This window comes from Lithobates pipiens, unplaced genomic scaffold (genome assembly GCF_037356315.1).
Source record: "Lithobates pipiens isolate NorthernLeopardFrog02 unplaced genomic scaffold, aLitPip1_a1.2 Scaffold_19, whole genome shotgun sequence".
Lineage (NCBI taxonomy): Eukaryota > Metazoa > Chordata > Amphibia > Anura > Ranidae > Lithobates > Lithobates pipiens.
In genome coordinates, this window is record NW_027507764.1 from 282,042,453 (window position 1) to 282,066,383 (window position 23,931).

The following is a 23,931-nucleotide window of genomic DNA, read 5'->3' on the forward strand; positions in this document are numbered from 1 at the left end:
AAACACTTGCACAGTACCGCCCAGGGGCGGTCCTACTGGCTATAACCCCTCACACTGCATCCAGCAGCTCTGTTTTTTTCTGTCTAGTGTAGGAGAAGGACCTGGCTCTCGGTGGGGGACCGTTGGTCCTGGGATTTTTTTTTTTTTTTTTCTGCATTTTTGATTCCTGTGATTTACAATCATCAGCTGGTCTGGGTGACAGGCTGGATAATATAGATCCTTGTAGTCTTCCCCAGCCTGGCCATAGAGTGTGAGCAGGCCCTAGCTACGTGCTGGTCAGCCCACAACATGCCCCCTCTAATCCAGGGGCAGCTGAGCTATATGCTCCGGGGCACACATATGACCGGGCTTCTGCTGTCTGTGTCACAGTGTAAAACAAAGACAAGATACCATACCTCAAAAGGACCTTTTGGTTGTTACTGTGTCAGTGTGCCATGGCCGGCAGCCACCCCGTACTGCTCGGGTGATGGGTCTGTCTGTGGAATGCGTCCAGCAGTCCCTGCAGGAGTGGTAAATATGGTTCCACCTGTCTCAGCGGGATGGAGAAGCTGAGCATTCCCTGGGAGAATAGGGGGGGGGTCTCTCGCTCTCCCTTTCTTCTCTCCATGTCCCTTCCCTCTTCCCCATGCTATGGGCTGCTGTTTGACTGGGCTCATGGGGGTACAGTGCACGTAACTGGCCAGGGGTCCTCCGGGGGGGGGGGGTTCTGGGTCTTGGCAGGGGGCTGTGTTGGGGGTCCACTTGTCCTCTCCCCTGTTCCTGGGCCACCGTGGGGTGTTTGTGCTGTGTGAGACGTGGGGAGGCCGCTGCGCGCTCCGCTGCCCAAGGAAATTTTTTTGTAGCCACAGCCAGTTTTTGCCTTTCAGCCATTTTCTAGTAGTTCGGCGGCCATTTTCTTGGTGCCCTCAGACGTTTTTGCTGAAGCGGCCATTTTCTATTAGCCTCAGGTAGTGTTGCCTCTAGTGCTGGGTGCTTGTTTCCTTCTACTTTAAATAATTTTTACTAAACAAGGTATAAAGCCATTACAAACATGAACAGACTTTTACATGGTGATATACATCCATTTATCCATTAAATAAATATTTCTTATCTTTTACAATTTCACCTCTTTTATGATATAAGCCTATGTTTTATGTATAAAACGCTTGGTATATTGATGAGTAGTACTTTCTGCTTTGTCAGATTCAAGCGATCTAATGTCCTACCCCTATTTGTTCATTACACCAGGTTTGATGGTTTTGATGGTTATGTATACAGTTTTAGCGATTTTATATTTTATCGACCTTTGTACCTTTTTATTATAGTACCGCACATTAACTTAACACAAAGTAAATATGAATACCAAAATATAAAATGAAATTAAAAATTAGAAATCAGTCATGTTGCTTAACTAGTCCAATTATTCCTCATTCTCACGGTGAGTGGATTATATAATATTAAATTGCCTTGAGCACCATTAGTTCCATGGTGACCATAATTCAAATACCTTTCCATACATCCCCTGAGATGAGTGTAGTACTTCATATGTGCTGTGAGTGTGGGTGGTGGTTAACACTTCTAATATGGATGGAGCCTCAGCATCCTTCCAGTGTCTAAGAATTGTTAATCTGGTTGCAAGCAATACATATGAGATAACTACTATAAGAAGCTGTGTGAAGTTGGCACCCCATGTTTGTAAAACCTGAATAAAAAATATACCATTCATTTGTGCTGATTAGTGCCACAAAAATTAGCATTTGTGCCAGTTCGGTTTCTGAGATATTAAACATTTAATTTAATGCAAGCCCCGCCCACTTTGCACCCCATGTTGCTGAATTTTAAAAACAAATGTGCCATTCGTTTGTGCCGGTTTGTGGTGCAAAAATAAACATTTGTGCCGCTTTGGTTGCAGAGATATTGTGCGTTATAGTTGCTGCAACCCTGCCCACTTTGCACCCCATGTTGCTGAATTTTAAAAACAAACGTGGCACAAACAAATGGCGTGTTTGTTTTTAAAATTCAGTTGGTTTGTTCGTGGTTTGTGCAGATTTGGTGGATATTGTACATGTTTTACTTCACATGCATAGTTTTGCCACCCCCACAGGGATCCCCCCCCTTCCGATTCTCTAGCGCTGACTGGAAGAACAGACGGAGGAGGAAATCTGGGGAGGGGGAGGGCATAGCTGGCTCTGGCTCTAGTGAGGCAGAGTCCGCTGTCAATCAGGAGGCAAGGTGGATCTCAACAGTATTGTCAGGATCTGTCCCGGCTGCATCGCATCTCTGTGCTGTCAGGATATAGTGGGCAATAGCCCGCCACATGCACAAGTTTTTTTGTCACGGGAAAACATACTATATGTCCTCTTGGCGAAAAAAGGTTGGGCCGTTTTAAACCAGGTGTTAACCAAGCAAAACAGCACTCCAGCAAATTCTCTTGTATAAGTCCCTTCTTTTTTTAATTGCTTTTTTGAAAAACATCTGTCAGTAAACATTTTTTTCCTGACAGACTCCATGGCAGACTATGTGTGGGTTAACCCCCCCCCCCCCTTCCTCTCCAGTGCTGTAGGACCCAACTCCCATAAATTTGAGCTCACCACTAGAGACTGCGTTCTGTAATTAGCCAACTCATGACCAAAGGGTGGGAACTCTGTCTGCCATAGAGTCCATCAGAAAAGTAAAATTACGGTAAGTATTTGATAATTTTCCATTTTTCTGACAGACTTCATGGTAGACTACATGTGGGAAATAACTAGCCAAACCACACGGGTGGGTATGCTGATAAAAAGAAGTATAATTCTCCCTGTCAACCGACTGGATTCTTAACGAGGAAGTAAACCCTGATGAGTTTACTTCCTCTTTCATTCCCTGCAAAGGTAAAGCATAATGGACTACTATGCATCGCATAGTAGTCCATTATGTGTCACTTACCTGACACAGGAGCCAGCGATGTCACCGCTGTCCCCTGTAGTCCGGCGCATCCATCTTCTCGGTGGGTTCTCGCTGCTCCGCCGCTGTCATTCGGCAAAGCCGCAATGACGTCACTCCCGCGCATGCGCACGGGAGCCGACACGCGCGGCATCTTCGACGTCGACGATGCATGCGCCGTAGACAGCAGTGCCTGTCTTTCGGCAAATATCTCCTAAACCGTGTAGGTTAAGGAGATATTTCTTGGACTTACAAGTAAGCCTTAATCTAGGCTTACCTGTAGGTCAAAGTGTGTTGTAAGGGTTTACAACCGCTTTAAACCAAAGATCAAAAGATGCAACGATTGCAATAATGTGAGATAAAGATATTAATGGAGGCCCATGAGGCCGCCTAGTAGATGAGATCAGGAGCCACATGTCAGGCTGCTGCCCACAAAGCCGTCATACCCCTGGTAGGGTGTGCTGTCACCGCCTCTGGAGGAGCCAGGCCCTTAGCCCTATAAGCCTGCTAGATAGACTGGATGATCCAGGTCACAATCGTTCTGGACGAAGCACGTTTCCCCTTGTTGCCGGAGTGTAGAGCAAAGAGGAAGTCGGAGCATCTAAAGGTGGAAGTAACTCGTAGGTATTCCTTCAGCATTTCACCTACATCCAGAGGATGAACTTCAGAGGAACCTGGGGTCCTGAATGTAGGTAGGACAATTTCTTGGTCCTCATGGAACACTGAAGAGACTTCGGATCTTTGAGCCGAGCATAGGGGTGAGGACCACCCGGTCCGGGAAGAAAGACAGGAATGTTTAAATATTTTTATTTCGTTTTCCACATTTACAAAAAACAGTAAAAAATATTTCTTATACATACTATTATAAATCACTTTGTTTAGCATTCATGGTATTTCAGTGTTTTCAACATTCATATAAAAACAGAAAGTAAGAAAATACACATTGGGTACCCGACCGGATCGATCCTTAATATACCTAAAAAAAAAAAAAAAAAAAAAAAATGTCAAAAAATAAAAAAAAGGAGGGGGGGGGGACAAACCCTCAGTGTTCAAAATTATCCTCTTGTGGTCTTATCTTACCCTTACTATTGCCTCTCCCACGTGATTCCTTTTCTTAATTTCGATTTGTGATATGTGTAAGGTGAGGATTCCTCTCCTTCCATCCCCACTCCCTTCTACCATAAATTTATGTGAATATTCTCAAAAAAACAAAACAAAAAAAAAGCAAAAAAAAAAAAAAAGGAAAAAGTTCTCCCCCCATCCCCCCTAAGAAAAAACAGAAAAACAAAAAAGAAAAACCCCACCCCCCCCATGGGTTATGGAGTATAAGCATCCAGCTGCACACCCCTAGACGCCCACTCCATCCCCCATAGTTCCAAGATATGTTGAAGACTTTCTGAATTCCATCCAATTCCTCCAAGTATCCTGGAATCTCATTCCTGCTCCCCTTTGAAGGTATATTAATTCTTCCATAATCCTCATTCTGTCTATTTCCCTGAACCAATCTCCTATCCCTGGTATTTCCTTTACTTTCCAATATCTCGGGATCAGTGCTTTCGCTGCATTCAGCAGAAATTGAGTTAATGCTATTCTATATTTTTCCCTAGGGCCCTCGGTCACGTGAAACAAACGTTTCCAGGGATCCAGTTCTATTTCCGTCCCATCAATCTCTTTAATTAGGCCCACCACTTTTTCCCAATATAACTGAATTGCGCTACATTGCCACCATATATGGGCGTGAGTTCCCTCCTTCCCGCATTCTCTCCAGCATAGGGGTGATAAGTCTTGATTAATTTTATGCATTTTAGATGGAACATAATACCACCTAACCAATAATTTATAATTCATTTCTTGTATCCTTGTATCTATTGAAGTGGAATGGGTGTAATCTATAACTTTCCCTTTCAGTTTTTCTGAAATTGATTGGTTCAGTTCACCTTCCTATCTCCCCAAAGAGGGCATCGCCTCATCCTCCATTGAAGTTATTAGGGTCCTATATATTTTAGAAATCCCCTGTCTGCCCACTCCTCCTCAGTCAATCAATTTCTCCCAGGGATTTAAACTGTCGCCTGAACGGAGAGGTTTTGGGAGGGACTCTACAAAGTGTTGGAGTTGTCTATATCTCCATCTATCCTATGGTGTTCTGCCATATTTCTCTCGTAGCTCCGCTAGTGAGCATAAGCTATTTACTTTTATCACATCCCTTAATCTCAATCTGTCCCTATGAGTCCACTTCAAGAACATTTTATTTTCTTTCCCCGGGGGAAAATAATTATTTCCTGACAGGGGCATTAGGGAGCTATTGTTTTGTCCTACTGTACCTTTAAGTACCCCATCCCATGTTCTTAATGTTTCCATTGTAATCGGGGATATTCCTCTAGGGAGACCCCTAAACTTCATTGGAATCCAGATGGTTTGACTCAGGGCAACTTTACTCATATTATCTTCCAGTAGTACCCATTTTTTATATGGGGCGTTATAAACCCAATCCAGAATTCTCCTCATTACTGCTGCTAAATGGTATTTTTGAAAGTCTGGAAGGCATACCCCTCCCTTATCCTTAGGTTTATTCATTATCTTATAGGAAACGCGACTTCCTCTTTTATTCCATATGAATTTCTGGCTCAAGGATTTAATAATTTTAAAATAGGCCCCTGGGACATTTATCGGGAGACTCTGAAAAATATATAAAGCCTTTGGAAGGATCATCATTTTAATTACACTTATCCTACTGAACCATGACAGTCTATGTGCGGGGTATCCTTTAAGGTCTTGTTTAATTCTATTTAAGAGAGGGAGATGGTTATCTTGATATAAGTCTGCAACTGATGTCGATAGGTATACTCCCAAATACTTCAGGCCCCTCTCTTTCCAAACAAAAGGGAAAAGAGCTCTAAGTTCTCTTCTCTCCTTTGGGGAGGTATAGACATTTAGTATCTCAGTTTTCTCACTATTAATCTTAAAATTCGAGACACTCCCATATTCCTCCAACTCAAGCAGAAAGTCAGGAATGGTTCTACATGACCCAAGGATCCAATCTCAGAAACCCATTTAGCCGAAGTGATGACTACTCGAAAGGCGACCCTTGCAGAAAAGTCCTTAATAGAAAGCGGGGCAGATCCAGTGGTGCTTAGTCCAGACAGTGAGTTGAGGACCAGGGGAAACTTTGAAGACTGTTGCCCCACAGAAAAACTGCAGAGTTAAAGGGTGAACAGCCCACGATGTACCAGAGAAGGCCGACAAGGCAGAGACTTGGAGCCTGAGAGAGCTGATGGACAGAGACAGATCTAGAATGGATTGAAGAAAGCTGAGAATATCCTGGGATTCCCGGATCCCTGAATGATCTGCCCATAGAGGATGAAAATTTGACAAACTTGGCCCAAATTCTCTCATATACTTTATTCGTGATTGCCCTTCTCAAGCCCATGAGGGTGGAAATTACTCCTGAAGCACACCCGAGAGACTCCAGCCTTTCCCTCTCAAGAACCAGACCATCAGTCTCAGTAATGCCGAACAAGGGTGCAGGACTGCCCGTCTGAGAAAGAAGGTCCAGCCTGAGAGGAAGAGGTAGCAGATCCCAGAAGCTGAGCTGGGTCAGGAGGGGAAACCATGGCCTTTTTTGCCAGTAAGGTGCTATCATCTCCACCTCGACTGCCTCCACTTGAAGCCTCCGTAAGGATCTAAGGATGATCGGGAATGGGGAAAGGGCGTACGCCCTGTTGGAGCTTCCACTGATCTGTCAGGGCATCTATTCCGAAGGCCTGGCTGCAACGGCCCCGAGTGTATAGCTTCTTGATTTTGAAGTTGCAGGGGGATGCAAATAAATCTACTTCGGGATTGACTCCCAAGGACAGAATCCTCTTGAACGTCTGTGCATGCAGTGACCACTCATTGTTCAGCTGAGTGTGCGACACGAAGTCCGCTTGGACATTCTAGACTCCAGGGACGAAGACTGCTGAAATATTGGCCAGATTTTTCTGAGCCCAGGACATGATGGGCTCGACTTCTTGGAACAGAGTAGAGCTCCGAGTGCCCCCCTGTCTCTTCACATATGAGACCGCTGTGGTGTTGTCCATCTTCAGTAAAACTGACTTCCTCTTCAGGAGATGAGTGAAAGATTGGAGGGCAGACAAGGCTGCCTATAACTCCTGGACATTTGAGCCCAGGTTGTGAAGACTGGCACCCCACTTGCCTTGAGCAAGTTCTGACCCACAAAGGGCTCCCCAACCAGTACCACTGGCATCAGTCAAGACCACGATCCAAGAGACGGGGGCGATGGAGTGGCAGGTGAGCAGATTTCTGCACTGGAGCCACAAGAAGAGGCTGTTCCTTATCACTGAAGTTATGTGAATGGACTGATTGTCGCCCCCAAATTCCATTGTTGAAGAAACCCTATCTGAAAAGAGCGTAACCTCCCCAGAGACCACTTGACAATTGTGCCGATAATCTTTAAGCATTGCAAGGCTTTTAGGTGTGAAGAGCTTGCAGCTAATGAGATTCTTCCTTGATTGACTGGAATCTTTTCCACGGGGAGAGAGATGGAACTTTCTACTGTGTGGAACGAAGTACCGTAAATCAGGCACTGGACTGGTTCCAGATTGCTTTTTCCCAGATGTGCTAGAAGAGAAGCAGACGTGCCCCCACCCGACCCGCCTGGGCAGGCCCAAGCTCAAAATTTACGATATCGTAAACGTATGGAGGTTCAATGAGGAGGACAAAAAAAGCCCTAGTGGTGAGCTCAAATTTATGGAAAAGAATGTTTACTGACAAAATGTGAAGTAAAATATCATGTACAATATCCACCAAATCTGCACAAACAGATAACAAAAAAGTCTAGTTGTATGTAAGACTTAATAACGAAGTGTAAAGTCAGTGTGGTTTGACAACATATACCCCTCAATATCTCCGAAACCAAAGCGGCACAAACGGTTATTTTTGCAGCACAAACGCGGCACAAACTAATGACGTGTTTGTTTTTAAAATTCAGCAACATGGGGTGCAAAGTGGTCGGGGTTTCAGCAACTATAACGCACAATATCTCCGCAACCAAATCGGCTCAAACGTTTATTTTTGCGGCACAAACCAGCACAAACATGGCGCAAACGAATGGCGTGTTTTTAAAATTCAGCAACATGGGGTGCAAAGTGGGTGGGGCTTGCATTAAATTGAATGTTTAATATCTCAGAAATCTAACTGACACAAACGCTAATTTTTGCGGCACAAATCAGCACAAACGCGGCACAAACGAATGGTATATTTTTATTCAGGTTTTACAAACATGGGGTGCCAACTTCACAGAGCTCCTATGAGAGGTTAGAATAGATTCTAGATCTAGTGATAATATAGCCATTGCTGGTTCTAATACATGGTTCAGGCCTGCGATATTTTGTATGACACGCTCTGTCTGGATCCAAAGTGGTCTGATTTTGGGACAGTTCCAGAGAACATGGTATAAAGTGCCATACCCTCCACACCGCCTCCAACACTCAGAGGATGCATTGTGGTAAATCTTTGAAATACGGCTAGGAGTTAAGTACCATCTGAGGGAGATTTTTTGTTGCATCTCCCGCAGGTTGGTGCTTTTGGTAGAGGTATACGTGGTTTTAAAAGCTTTTGCCCATTGACCTCCTGAGTAAACTAGTCCCAGTTCATTTTCCCATGCTATCATGTTCTGCGTTTTCTCACATATATTTTTCTTTTGAAGACCTATATATAAGGTTGAAATCCCTTTTAGCTTGTTCTGAGTTTGTGTGTAATATTGGGTTATCTTTGCGGGTAGTGTGGTTGGCAAGTTCTTATTACTTTTAAAGCGGGAGTCCGTAGTTTTTTTTTTTTTTTTTTTTTAAAGCCAGCAGCTATAAATACTGCAGCTGCTGACTTTTAAAATAATGACACTTACCCGCCCAGCGCGCCCGCGATGTCGGCACCCGAAGCCGATCTCTCGGTCGTCTCTCGGGTGCTACTGCCGCCATCTTGGGTATGGGAATCAGGAAGTGGAGCCTTTCGGCTTCATTTCCCGGTTCCCTACTGCGCATGCACAAGTCGTGCTCCACAGTAAGGATGGTCCCCGACGTCTCTGGGATCCGTGTGTTTCCCAGCAGGCAGCGGGGGACCTTTGGAAAGGGGCGTAGATTCTGCGGAAAGGGGCGTACCTTCTGCAGAATCTACGCCGGAAGTGGGTGCAGGTACCTGCACCCCCCTCCCCCCTGAAAGGTGCCAATTGTGGCGCCGGAGGGGGGGGAGGGTTCCAATGAGCGGAAAGTCCACTTTAAGAAGTTGTGATATCTGTAAGTACCTGTAGTGTTCTGTTTTTGGTAGGCAGTGCTCCTTCTGGAGAGTAGGAAAGGTTTTACCTGTTGTGCCTGTTATCATGTCCTCTATGTGACGGATGCATTTCTCTTTCCATGCTTTAATGTTTATATGCCTAAGTGTAGAGATAGTTTTAGTGGCAGTTGTATTCCAGACCAGCTACAGTATTTTTTAAGGTGTAACCAGGCTCTTATTGCTGCTAGTATTGTTGGTGACAGTTTGTTGTCTAAAGAGGATTGTATATGAGCTGTCATTAGAAAGTCCCTCAAAGGACCTGTTGTGATCTGTGTTTGCTCAATCTCTGTCCATAGTGCTGTTTGTTCAGATTCTGGGGTTAGCCAGTTTCGGAGTTGTGCGAATACTGTCACAAATAATAGTCTTGAATATGAACGTGTCCCACCCCTCCAGCTCTTCTATGTTTTATTAGCCTGCTGAAGGCACATCTGGCCTTTTTACCCTGCCATATATACCTATTCAGTATGGATTGTAAGGAGTTAAAGTATGATTTTGGTATTAGGATAGGTAGAGTTCTAAATAGATACAGCAGCTGGGGCAGTAACTGTATCTTAAAAGCAGCAAGTCTGCCCAGCCACAAAAGTTCAGTCTTAGCTAGTGCCTTTAGTTTACCCTCTAGAGATTTCAGCAAGGGGATGTAATTGGCCGCCAAAAGATCTCCTGTTTTGGGGGTGTGATGCCAAAATTATCCCTTCCTGTTTCCATATGTAGGGGAATTTTTGTTCTAGGTTTTGTTTGATCTGTTCCGGAATTCCTAGATTTAGAATGTATGATTTAGATTAATTTACTTTATAATAGGATATGCTGTTGAAGGTTTGTAGGGCTTGGTGTACTGTTGCTAAGGAGATATCTACCTTAGGGAGCATCAAGATTATATCGTCCGCAAACAGACGTATTGTATGTTCTGTCTGACCTATTCGCAAACCATATATTTGCTGATGTGTTCACATATAAGTAGCAAGTGGTTCCATTAACAAATTGAAGATCAGGGGGGATAGAGGGAACCCCTGCCTTGTCCCATTAGTAATCTGGAATGGTGTGGATAATGCTCCTGATATAAATACTTGAGCTGATGGGTGTGTATATAAGGCCATAATGGCTGAGTATATTTCTCTGATAAATCCAAACTTCCCCAGAACCTGAGAAGAAGTTGCCAATGAATTATGTCAAATGCCTTCTCTGCATCCAAAGCTAGGAGCAAGGTGTTTTGTATCTGTTAGTCATGTGAATCACGTTGACCAGACGCCTAGTGGCATTGGATGTTTTCCTTCCCTTGGTGAACCCAGACTGGTCAACATCTATTATTTCAGGGAGAATATTCATCAATCTTGTAGCCAATAACTTTGCATATATCTTGACATTGTTATTCAATAGGGAGATTGGCCTAAAGTTCTGTGGAGAGTCTGGACTTTTACCTGGCTTAGGCAATGCAATAATAGTGGCTAACATTTCCAGGGGAAATGATGAGGAGGCAACAGCAGAACCATATATGTCCACCATGTGTGCAATCAAGATATTTTGAAAGGATTTGTAGTATTCCCCTGAAAATCCATCCGGTCCCAAGGATTTGTGGTGTAGATTGTATACTTTGAATTATTTCTGTATCTGTTATAGGGGCATTCAGTGTATGAAGGTCTTCTGTTGTAAGCCTGGGTAGATTGATTCTTGCAGACACTCTATCTATACTGTCTGGAGTTGGTTGTTGTATAGTGGTATCGTCTTTGAGGTTGTAGAAGGAGCCGCAGTAGCAGCTGCAGGCACCTGCTATATCCTGTGGGTGTTGGAGTTTTTGTGTGTTCAGGTGTATTGCATGTTGAATATTGGTCCTGTACCTGTGACCTCTCAGTTGATTTGCTAATAATTTTGCAGCTCTGTTGCCATTCGTATAATATGTAAATTTCATCTTCCTGGAGTCCTTCTCGAAGTCCTCCAGAAGTGTTCATCTCAGCTCTGAGCGTAATAGTGTTAGTTGGTCTGTTAGTGATTGGGTTGTTTGGGACATGTTTTGTTTTTCTAGAGCACCTATTTGGTTTATAATTTTTGTGGTTTGCTGTTGCCTCATCCTCTTGGCTCTGGCCCCTTGTATTATTCCTCTAGCAAATGCCTTATATGCATTCCATAGTGTAAATGGACCCGAGACCGACCCCTGTTTGTTCCTAAAGAATTCCTTTAACTGCTGTTAGATATAATCTTTGGTCAGGCCATGAAGGAAGAGCCGGGGGTTGGCTCTCCAAGTAAGTGTTCTTGCTAACTGATGAGTCCTCCCACTTGAAGCTCCACCGGGACATAGTTCGACCAAGTTATGTCATAGATTTTAGTAGGTTTGCACTTGAACAGCAGTTGTTTGTCAATAAAGACTTGATCGAGCCTACTGTAGGATCTATGACTGTGGGAAAAGGAGTAGTCTCTATTGCTGGCATTGAGGCATCTCCATGCATCATACAAAGAGTATTTGTGCAAAAATGGTAGTAGGGATGGTGGAAGTCTTTTTAGGTGCGACGCAGAGTCAAGCTTGGGATCGGGCACCATATTAAAGTCCCTGCATATCATTAGTGCTCCTTGGAGTATCTGATGTGTTTTCTTCATAGTTTTGTGCAGGAATTTAGATTGTCTAGCATTGGGGGCGTTGATATTTGCCACTGTAAAGGTTGTGGAGTTGACGTCGCACACCATGATTATATATCGGCCCTGTGGATCTATCTTAATCCTGTGGAGCTTGAATGTAATCGTTCTGCGTTCGCGCAGAAGATATGGGGGAATTTGGGGTGGGTGCATTTTGGTGGTGCTGAATATTGGAAGTGGGTCTCCTGCATGCATAAGATGTCGCAGTTCCTCTGCAAAGCATCTTTCCACAAGTACCTGTGCTTGGCCGGGTGGTTAAGGCCTTTGGCATTAATAGTTAAGAATTTCACTGCCATGGATGTGGATTAGTGGATGATGAGAGTTGCGTGTGATAAGTGCCTCACTTACTGTTGTTGAGATCTTAAGTTGTGGAGTAGTTGGTGGCCCACCATCCAGTTTTCCTGAGGGCATAATTCAAATTCCTGTTGTAGTTCCAGTTCCTCCTAAGAATGAATTAGTTCTCCTGACTGATGAGATGGGAAAAAAAATGTATTCAAGCTAAAAGTCAACATTTGCAGCTGGATGCCAACTTACAAAAAAATAAACCAAAAGGAAAAAGTAGTATAGTGTGGCTCTGTCACTCAAGATTTAACTTGGGGGTAAAAGTTGTAACAAACTTAACGGATCAAACACATGTCCTCCTGAGTGGGTTTATGTTCTTGAGCTGCCCAGGTTAGATTTAATTGTGTGTGCGGGCATTCTTGTAGTCTACAGTGTGCCATTCAGTGTCCTGGCTGCTGGTGGGGCTCCTTTGGCATGGAGATGTTTTGGTTTCTGGGATGATCCCCCAAGACCTTAACAGAGCCATGCCTTTGGCTACAGAGTCCATTACATACGCCTTGCCTTCCTGTGTAACAGTCAGTTTGGTCGGAAAGCCCCATCTGTATCCGAGCTTGTGATTCCTTAGTGCTTTTGTTATAGTTGTCATATTTCTGCTTTTTTGCAGCGTGTATTGTGATGGGTCTGCATAAAATTGCAGGTTGGAGTATGTTGATGGGATCATGTCTTTTTTGTCTGGTGGCTGGCATGAGCCTTTCCTTCATGTGATAGAAGTGCAATCTTAAGATGACATCCCTTGGTATGTTGCCTGAAAGGTAGCTAGGTTTAGGGAGTCTGTGGATTCCACCATGAAATCTAAGGCTGATCAGTCGGGCAGAATTGCGGTGAAAAGCTGGACCGCATATTCCTTCAGGTCTTGCTGTTGGACAGTTTGCGGGACCCCTCTAATCTTCACAATATTTCTCCTAGACCTGTACTCAATGTCTGCCATTTTGGCTCTGATTCCTTCTATCTCATCTAGGGCTGCAACTAACGATTATTTTCATAATTTCGATTAGTTGGCCGATTTATTGTTTCAATTGATTAATCAGTTAATAACCTTTAAAAAAAAAAAAAAATAGGTCAAATTGACGTTCATTTTCAACCACAGTGACACAAAAATTTAGAAATAATAAAAAACTTCTTAGTCAAAGGAATTTTCAGATCGTGGATGTGGTTTTCGTTCATAAATTACATTCATTTTAAAAAACTGAATGTTAAAAACAAGTTAAAATTTCGAACAAAATTCTTACATTCAGTGAATGTACAAAGATTTTTCGTCTGAATATTCTCATCTGAAAATGGATCTGTAGGACCAGCATAAGGCTTGGTACACACCTATGCAGTTTGCTTTTGATCTGTTTCTGCAGTGCTTTTTGCTGTACAGTTTTGATTTTTGCGCACGTGATTTTACTGCAATTTGCATTTTTTTTGGGCAGATTAAAAAACACAAATTGGTGCAAAAACACATTTACATGCTTTTCTGCAGCTTCTCCATTGAGGTATATTGAACCAATAAAGCACCATTTTGCGTTAAAATTCCCTGACCCTTTTAGATGTGAACGTGTCCCATAGGAAACCATGTAAATGAACCAATAAACACATAGATGTGAACCAGGTCTAATGCCCTGTACACACATTCGGAAATTCTGACGGAAAAGTCCTGTCGTAACAAACAAACGTCATCACGTTCCAAATGATCGAATTTTCCGCCAACTTTGTCCGACCGTGTGTATGCAACACCAGTTTAGGACAAAATCCATTGGAAAAAATCAGACGGATTTTGTTGTCGGCATGTCCGACCATGTGTACAAGGCATAAGACGTTTAGTAACATAATGGGGGTTAAAAAAGCTAAAATTAGCCCTTTTATAGTAGAAAAAAGCAGATAATCACTACTGGAAGGGGTTAATTTCTTTTACTGTAGAACAGTGAAAGTAATATTTACAGTAGTGATTATTTGCTCTTTTTCTACTATAAAGGGCTATTTTTTTTTAACCTCATTATGTTACTGGCCGATTAATCGATTATGAAAATGGTAATCGATTAATTTCATCGATTAGTTGTCGATTAATCAATTAGTTGTTTCAGCCCTAATCTCATAATCCTTCTATCTCATCGTCCTTGGATTAATTTGCGTCTACCAGATCAAATTATAGTGGTGGCATACTCCCCCATCCTATGTTCAACGTGAGTCACTTTGTCAGATACAGACCGGAGCGCAGTGCTAAATTTGTGCATGCATGAAACTAGAGGTCGACCGATATGGGTTTTTCTCTGGCTGATATTTAGAAATCGTAGTGGCCGATGGCCGATTATATAACGGCGATTTTGTATTTTTTTTATTATTATTTATTTTTTTGTGCCGATATGTTAGGCCGATTTTTTTTTTTTTTTTATTATTATTTTTTTATTATTTTTTCCTTTTTATTCCTCCCCCCTTCATCTCATCAAATCTAACAGACACCTTTCACACTGGGGCATTTTTCAGACGCTTTTGGGCTAAAAATAGCACCTGTAAAGTGCCTGCAAAATGGGGCGATGCTCTGGCAGGATGTTAAAAAAAAAAAAAAAAAGTTTGGAGTGGTGTATACCGCTCCTCCACCACTCCTGCCCATTGAAATGAATGGGCACCACTGCCAAAGTGCATTCAATGCGATTTGGGAGCGCTTCACGGGCGCATTTAACCTCCTCCTTGGCTGCTAGCTGGGTTATAAGTGCCCCGCTAGCAGCCGAATAGCGCCGCTAAAATCACGGTAAAGCGCCGCTAAAACTAGCAGTGTGTCCCCATATGCATCAAGCATCAGAAGTTTCTGGGATTTGCGGTAGGGGACAAGCACTACCAATTTGTAGCTCTTCCTTTTGGCCTAGCGTCGGCACAGAGGGTCTTCACCAAGGTACTAGCCCCAATTTTGGCTTTGCTAAGACAGTGAGGGATCGCAATGTGGGTTACCTGGACGACATTCTGAGGGCAGTTTCTACCTCAGAATTAAGGGAGGATGTGGCAATAACCATGCAAACTCTTCGGGAGTTTAGTTGGGTACTGAACCAACAGAAGTCAGTGTTGGTGCCGACTCAGTGCCTGGAGTACCTGGGCCTGCTTTTGGACTCCTCTGAGGCGAGAGATAGTAGTCGTGTTTTTGCATGCAAGTCCTGGGTCTCATGGTAGCCACTTACGAGGCGATATCATATGCTCAATTCCACACTCTAGTCTTGCAAAAGGAGATCCTGTCAAGGTGGGACAAAGCTCCATTATCCCCGGATTGTCAAATCCGAATGAGCCGGCTAGTCAGACTCCCTGCTCTGGCTGAGGTCGCCGGCTCTTCGCTCTAGGAAGTCGGTCGTTCCTCTTCATTGGACGGTGATCACAACAGACGCCAGCCTGACCGGTTGGGGGAAGTTTGGGGTGTACAGTTAGCCCAGGGTTGGTGGACCCAGGAAGAATGCCGCCTGCCGATCAACGTGCTGGAACTTCGGCAATCAGGCGGTGCCTCTCCACGTGGTCAGAGGCTGCAGGGGCATCCGGTCAGGACCAAGGGAAATGGTCCATACATCCAGATGTATTTCGGCTCCTTTGCCTAAGGTGGGGCACAACAGATGTGGATCTCCTAGCTTCTTGACTCAATCGGAAGGTACAGAGGTTTGTGGCCAGGTCAAAGGATCCCTGGGCGGACGCGGCAGACACGGTGGCTCCATGGGGACATTATCGATTTTCCCCCACTCAAACTTCTATTACATCTGCTTCGCAGAGTGGGGGCCGAGGGGATTCCAATTAATCCTGATTGCCCCAGACTGCCCTCGGTGTCCGTAGTATGCCGACGTAGTACGAATGGTGACGGATGTTCCTTGGCGACTGCCGATGCGAGTGGACCTTTTGTCGCAAGGTCCAATACTTCATCCTGCTTTATCGTCACTGGCTTTAACGGCATGGCTGTTGAAAGCCAGGTGCTAAGGGACAGAGGTGTGTCGGATTCGGTAATATCCACTATGTTGAGGGCGCGAAAGTCATCTTCTCTGAATATTTATCATCCTACGTGGAAGGCCTACATCTCTGTGTGGGAGATGGGGTGACATCCACGTACATATTCAGTTTCCAGGATCCTGCTATTTTTGCAGCGAGGAGTGGATCAGAAACTTGCCTTAAGCACCATTAAAGAGGAAGTAACCCCTAATGGGTTTACTTCCTATTTGTCTCCCTGCAAAGGTTAAGCATAATGGGCTACTATGCATCATTGTGACAGTAAAAACTGTCAGGGCAGTTAGTGTTAGGTCCAGGGTAGCCCCCTACCACCCCCCAATAAAGGTTTAACCCCCTGATTGACCCTAGCGTTAACCCTTTCACCCCCTTTTGCCAGTGTCACTAAGCGATTATTTTTCTGATCGCTGCATTAGTGTCGCTAGGTAGCTAGTTATTTTTTTTAGGTTCACCGCCAGGTTTTTATAGCGCTAGGTACCCCCATATATTACCCAATAAAGGTTTTAACCCCCTGATTGCCCCTAGTTAACCCTTTCACCCCCTTTTGCCAGTGTCACTAAGCGATCGTTTTTCTGATCGCTGCATTAGTGTCACTGGTGCCGCTAAGTAGCTAGTTATTTTTTTAGGTTCACCGCCAGGTTTTTATAGCGCTAGGTACCCCCATATACTACCCAATAACGGTTTTAACCCCCTGATTTGCCTAGTTAACCCTTTCACCAGCGATCACAGTATAAGTGTCACTGGTGACGCTGGTTAGCCAGTTAGTTATTTAGGTTCCCCGTCAGGTTTTTATATAGCACCAGGGACCCCCATATACTACCTAATAAAAATTTGAACCCCCTGATTGCCCCTAGTTAACCCTTTCACCAGTGATCACTGTATAAGTGTTACGGGTGACTCTGGTTAGTTTGCTTTTTATAGCATCAGGGCAGCCACCATTTATTACCCAATAAATGTTTAACCCCCTGATCACCCGGCGGGTGATATCAATTAGGTTTTAGGGTCAGGGTCTGTGTCGCCCCAGGCAGCGCTAGGTTAGTGCCAGTACCGCTAACACCCAGGCGCAAAGCATAAACCTCCCGTAGTGGTATAGAATCTGAACAGATCAATATCTGATCTGATCAGATCTATACTAGTGTCCCCAGCAGTTTAGGGTTCCAAAAAAACGCATTGTTAGCAGGATCAGCCCAGATATCTGCTAGCACCTGCGTTTTGCCCCTCCGCCTAGCCCACCCAAGTGCAGTATCGATCGATCACTGTCACTTACAAAACACTAAACGCATAACTGCAGTGATCGCAGAGTCAGGCCTGATCCCTGCGATCGCTAACAGTTTTTTTTTGGTAGCGTTTTATATTTAAATCCAGAAGGCAGTGCTTGGTTTTCGGGGTCCTGTACGTGGCTAGGCTCCCAAAAAGTCCCCCACATGTGGTATCCCCGTACTCGGGAGAAGCAGCAGAATATATATTGGGGTGCAATTCCACATATAACTATGGCATGTGTGAGTAATATATCATTTAGTGACAACTTTTTGTAAACTTTTTTTTTTTTGTGTCATTATTCAATCACTTGGGACAAAAAATAAATATTCAATGGGCTCAACATGCCCCTCAGCAATTTCCTTGGGGTGTCTACTTTCCAAAATGGGGTCATTTGGGGGGGGGGGGTTGTACCGCCCTGCCATTTTAGCACCTCAAGAAATGAGATAGGCAATCGTAAATTAAAAGCTGTGTAAATTCCAGAAAATGTACTCTAGTTTGTAGACGCTATAACTTTTGCGCAAACCAATTAATATACGCTTATTGACATTTTTTTTTACTAAAGACATGTGGCTGAATTAATTTTGCCCTAAATGTATGACTAAAATTGAGTTTATTCGATTTTTCTTATATCAAAAAGTAGAAAATATCTTTTTTTTTCTCAATTTTTGGTCTTTTTCCATTTATATCGCAAAAAATAAAAATCGCAGAGGCAATCAAATACCATCAAAAGAGAGCTCTATTTGTGGGAAGAAAAGTACTCAAATTTCGTTTGGGTACAACATTGCATGACCGCGCAATTACCAGTTAAAGCAGTGCAGTGCGAAATTGTAAAAAGACCTCTGGTCCTTAGGCTGAAAATTGGTCCAGGGCTGAAGTGGTAAAGTGGTTAAATGTGACTACGTAATATATTTAGACAAACAAATTTTTATTCACTATTTCCTATAGAGAAAGTGTTGAATACATGACTTAAAGGTAATTTTGACATATTACTACTTTCAGGTGCAGCTATAAAGTGGGCGATACTGGTCTCCCCTTTGCTTCCCCTGGAGAACTCTAATGCGCTGTCATCTCTTGTAAGCCTGTGTTTCCTATACGCCTCTGTGAAGCCCCCCCCTTTCCTTTTTTTCCTTCCCCCCCTTCCCCCCATTTTGGTGGGAGGAATGAGCGGGAGGAAATATCACTGTGGCAAACCAAGGATCACCCTCAGGGAGAAAATATAGTCTTTTTAATTCGCCATAAACAAAGTCTCTGGTTCAAGTGCAGGCGATTGGTGCAAATGTTAAATACTGTATGAGATTCATATAAACAATAATTATTAAACCAAACTAGTTTCTTTATATATCTTGATTTCTTTTGATATTCCACATAAATGTGATAAAAGTCTCCCTTTTACAATACTGTCCCCCCTGAAGAAGACTGTAATTTTTTAGAGGGTCGAAATGCATTGGGGTAGCAGGGTGCCTTATTCTGTATGATCTAAAATTCATGAAAAAAATTCTGAAGATTTTTGTAATCTCTTCATATGAACTTTGTATTCAATGTCATGCGTATTTCTATTTACTTAGCTGCTTCAATACATGTACACCAGAGCTTTAATTTTAAAATCATAGTGCTTACAATGCTTTTTGAGTCAATAAAATAAACATTTTTTTATCTAACATTGTCTCTCATTGCTGCTTAAAAACCCCCAAGGGGAATTTATTGTATATTTTGTATAACTCTATTCGGGGTGTGCAGGCAGCTCAAATTTAGTATTCCTTATGCACTCCCTTTTTAACATTTAAGCCTAGGCTAATGACCAGACAAGAAACAGGAAGTGGGCTGTATAAGGTATTTACTGGAAGAAAAAAAATGTTTTACTAGCCAAAGTTAAAACAACAAGGGCAGAAGATTGAATACATGGAAAGATGAAAAAAATTACTGAAGTTCCACTTTAGATTATCTAGTTTGAATACAAAAAAGTAATAATTCATAAAAAAAAAAAAATATATATATATATATATATATATATATAAAATCATACATACACACAGTATCTCACAAAAATGAGTACACCTTTCACATATTTATAAATATTTTATTCTATCTTTTCATGTGACAACACTGAAGAAATTATACAGCTTGTATAAGTGTAAATTTGCTGTCCCCTCAAAATAACTCAACACACAGCCATTAATGTCTAAACCGCTGGCAACAAAATGAGTACACCCCTAAATAAAAATGTCCAAATTGGGGACAAAGTGTCAATATTTTGCGTGGCCACCATTATTTTCCAGCACTGCCTTAACCCTCTTGGGCATGGAGTTCATCAGACCTTCACAGGTTGTCACTGGAGTCCTCTTCCACTCCTCCATGACGACATCATGGAGCTGGTAGATGTTAGAGACCTTGCGCTCCTCCACCTTCTGTTTGAGGATGCCCCACAGATGCTCAATATGGAGATATGCTTGGGCAGTCCATCACCTTTACCCTCAGTTTCTTTAGCGAGGCAGTGGTCCTCTTGGAGGTGTGTTTGGGGTCGTTATGTTGGAATACTGCCCTGTGGCCCAGTCTCCGAAGAGAGGGGATTATGCTCTTCAGTATGTCACAGTACATGTTGGCATTCATGGTTCTCTCAATGAACTGTATCTCCCCAGTGCCATCAGCACTCATGCAGCCCCAGACCATGACACTCCCATCACCATGCTTGACTGTAGGCAAGACACACTTGTCTTTGTACTCCTCACCTGGTTGTCGCCACACACGCCTGACACCATCTGAACCAAATAACTTTATCTTGGTCTCATCAGACCACAGGACATGGTTGCAGTAATCCATGTCCTGTGTCTGCTTGTCTTCAGCAAACTGTTTGCGGGCTTTCTTGTGCATCATCTTTGGAAGAGGCTTCCTTCTGGGGTGACAGCCATGCAGAACAATTGGATGAAGTGTGTGGTGTATGGTCTAAGCACTGACAGGCTGACCCCCACCCCCCCCCCACCCCTTCAACCTCTGCAGCAATGCTGGCAGCACTCATACGTCTATTTCCCAAAGACTACCTCTGGATATGACACTGAGCACGTGCATTCAAATTCTTTGGTCGACCATGGCAAGGCCTGTTCTGAGTGGAACCTGTCCTGTTAAACCGCTGTATGGTCTTAGCCACTGGACTGCAGCTCAGTTTTAGGGTCTTGGCAATCTTATAGCCTAGGCCATCTTTACGTAGAGCAACAATTCTTTTTTTCAGATCCTCAGAGTTTTTTGCCATGAGGTGCCATGTTGAACTTCCAGTGACCAGTATGATAGTGATAACACCAAATTGAAAACTCCTGCTCCCCATTCACACCTGAGACCTTGTCACACTAACGAGTCACATGACGCCGGGGGGGGGGGGGAAATAGCTAATTGGGCCCAATTTGGACATTTTCACTTAGTGGTGTACTCACTTTTGTTGCCAGCAGTTTAGACATTAATGTGTGTGTGTGTGTGTGTGTGTGTATATATCCACTTAAAAATTGTGTATGTTGAGAATCTCATATATAGGACTGTGTGGTTTCTATAAGGGGTTTAAAGTATTTGTCCAAAAACGTAGCAATAAGTGTAGTGACAGAATTTGTACTAGAATCTATAGGGAGTCCAGGTGAATTTAAATGATTTTTGTGTATTTTAGGCAATACGTATATAATTGATGTCCCAGGATGTTAAGGTATAAGATATTTTTTAGTATCACTATCGATAATTCATTCATTTTTCTGCATATGTGATTACCTTTTTAATTCTGTCCTGTATACGTAAAACTGAATTATTATTCAATTGACCATAAGTTTTAGTATCTGCCAATTGTCTCAATTTCATTTTCATATGCTTTTGTAGCCATAATTATAATATCAGGTCGCACAGACAAGGATGCAAGAATATCGGATTCTTCCTGGCTTAGGTTGTAAGGTATGGTCCCGTTTAGTACCATCGCGCATAAAGGAGCCTATTTCCTCTCTCAACTTTGCCAATAAATACTTCAGCTGCAGCGCATGAAGTGGGAGGGATAAATTGATTATTATTTCTTAATCCCATAGTGTGAATAGATAAAGGCAATATATTAAAATTGTATAAGCCTGGTTTTAGAGGAATAGTATGCCTTTAAACTGATTTGTCTAAAAAAACAATATAAATAGTTTTTAGCTCAAAAGGCGACAGAATTGCTACACATAAGTACTCCATTAGAGATCAATTAAATTACCCTTAGCCTGATATTTTACTGAGAAAGGACACACTGCTTCTCAATTAAGATTCATGGTTATAGATGGTAAACCAAGGAATAGATGTGGAGGAAACAGGGAACTAACCCTTATGCCGCGTACACGTGACCAGTTTTCCCATCCGAATAAACTCTGAATGTTTTTCGATGTAAGTGTCTTGCGTACACACCATCACACCAAAGTGCGATCGTCAAGAACATGGTGATGTACGATGGGACTAGAAAAAGGAAGTTCAATAGCCAGTAGACATGGGCGCCGTCAATAAATTTAGTTTTGTTCTGTTCCATTTCGATTCGTAATAAAATGAATTTGTACTTCGTATTTCGTGTCCGAAATTCCATTCTGTTTCGTACGAAATACGAATTGTCGTTAGGTTCGTTAACGTGTATGAACGTTCTTTACGATGAATTTATAAAGGCAAAAACATTGCTCATTATGCTTATTATGACTTGCAAAAGACTTCTGTAATAGAAGTCAATGTAAGTTGCCTGAAGACATCAGTGAAGGACTTTCCACCTCTCTGGGCAGGCTGCCAAGAAAAGATCAAAGTGATACAATGTTTCTTCTTCAATGGGCTGAACTCCCTGTGTAGAAGTTCTCAGTTTAACCATTTAAAGACTAAATCTTTTCTGACACTTGTTGCTTACAAGTAAAAATCCAGTATTTTCTGCTAGAAAATCACTCAGAAGCCCCAAAAATTATATATATTTTTTTAGCAGAGACCCTAGGGAATAAAATAGCGGTTGTTGCAATATTTTATGTGACGCGGTATTTGCACAGAGGTCTTTCAAACGCAAGTTAGCCATTTTTTTTCGGTCGACCTCTAGAGAGCACTGACATTAGCAGTGTGACATACAGCAATGACACCTGCACCGTGATAGTGATCTGACACCAGCACCATGATAGAGAGCACTGACATCAGCAGCGTGACATACAGCAATGACACCTGCACCGTAAGCAGCCCCAGGAGGAAGTCCGCATAGCACAGGGATGGTGGGAGCCCTTCATAACAAGCAGCCCCAGGAGGAAGTCAGCACATCACAGGGATGGTGAACTTTACAAACCTACAGGTCATATTTGCAGCCACAAAATAATTACTAGCAGTGTACACATAGTCCCACCACATGGCCAATGACATAACACATGTATGAGGTGAATCTGGGATCGACAACTACAAGAATTCTTTTTTTATATGTGAAATTCAGAAAATTCAGGACTCTTGAGAGGTGAGGGTAGGCAAAGAAGAGGGTGCAGGAGATAACCAGCACCGTGATATAGAGCACTGACACCTGCACCATGATAGAGAGCATTGACACCTGCACCGTGATAGAGAGCACTGACACCTGCACCGTAAGCAGCCCCAGGAGGAAGTCAGCATAGCACAGGGATGGTGGGAGCCCCTCATAATAAGCAGCCCCAGGAGGAAGTCAGCACAGCACAGGGATGGTGGGAGCCCCTCATAATGAGCATAGCACAGGGATGGTGGGAGCCCCTCATAATATGCACAGCAGAGGACGGTACAGCCCCAGGAGTAAGTCAGCATAGCACAGGGATGGTGGGAGCCCCTTATAATAAGCAGCCCCAGGAGGAAGTCAGCACAGCACAGGGATGGTGGGAGCCCCTCATAATGAGCATGATCACGCTGCAGGTGTCAGTGCTCTATATCACGGTGCTGGTGATCATCTCCTGCACCCTCTTCTTTGCCTACCCTGACCTTCCCTCGCCTCCATTGTCTCAAGAGTCCTGCATTTTCAGAATTTCACATGTAAAAACAGAATGCTTGTAGTTGTCGATCCCAGATTCACCTCATACATGTGTTATGTCATTGGCCATGTGGTGGGACTATGTGTTCACAGCTAGTAATTATTTTGTGGCTGCAAATATGACCTGTAGGTTTGTAAAGTTCACCATCCCTGTGCTGTGCTGACTTCCTCCTGGGGCTGCTTACGGTGCAGGTGTCAGTGCTGTATATCACGGTGCTGGTGTTAGTGCTTTATGTCACGCTGCTGATGTCAGTGCTCTCTATCACGGTGCTGGTGTCAGATCAGATACAGCGTCACATAAAATATTGCAACAACTGCCATTTTATTCCCTAGGGTCTCTGCTAAAAAAAAATATATAATTTTTGGGGCTTCTGAGTGATTTTCTAGCAGAAAATACTGGATTTTTACTTGTAAGCAACAAGTGTGAAAAAAGATTTAGTCTTTAAATGGTTAAACTGAGAACTTCTACACAGGGAGTTCAGCCTATTGAAGAAGAAACATTGTATCACTTTGATCTTTTCTTGGCAGCCTGCCCA

At 43.2% G+C, this 23,931-nt stretch overlaps 1 protein-coding gene across 7 annotated transcripts in view; it reads left to right on the plus strand.

Annotated features, from left to right (window-relative positions):
• Positions 1-23,931, plus strand: part of LOC143996726 (uncharacterized) — a 492,973-nt gene that overhangs the window by 207,850 nt on the left and 261,192 nt on the right. The window contains exon 1 of one of the 7 annotated variants that reach the window (XM_077491973.1): positions 21,047-21,082. The exons of 5 other annotated variants lie outside the window; for them this stretch is intronic. In XM_077491973.1, coding sequence (XP_077348099.1) covers positions 21,065-21,082 — 18 coding nt within the window. In that variant the 5' untranslated portion in view covers positions 21,047-21,064. Of the gene's footprint in view, positions 1-21,046; positions 21,083-21,267; positions 21,322-23,931 lie in introns of those variants that run through there. One more of the 7 variants, XM_077491972.1, reaches the window with a different exon arrangement.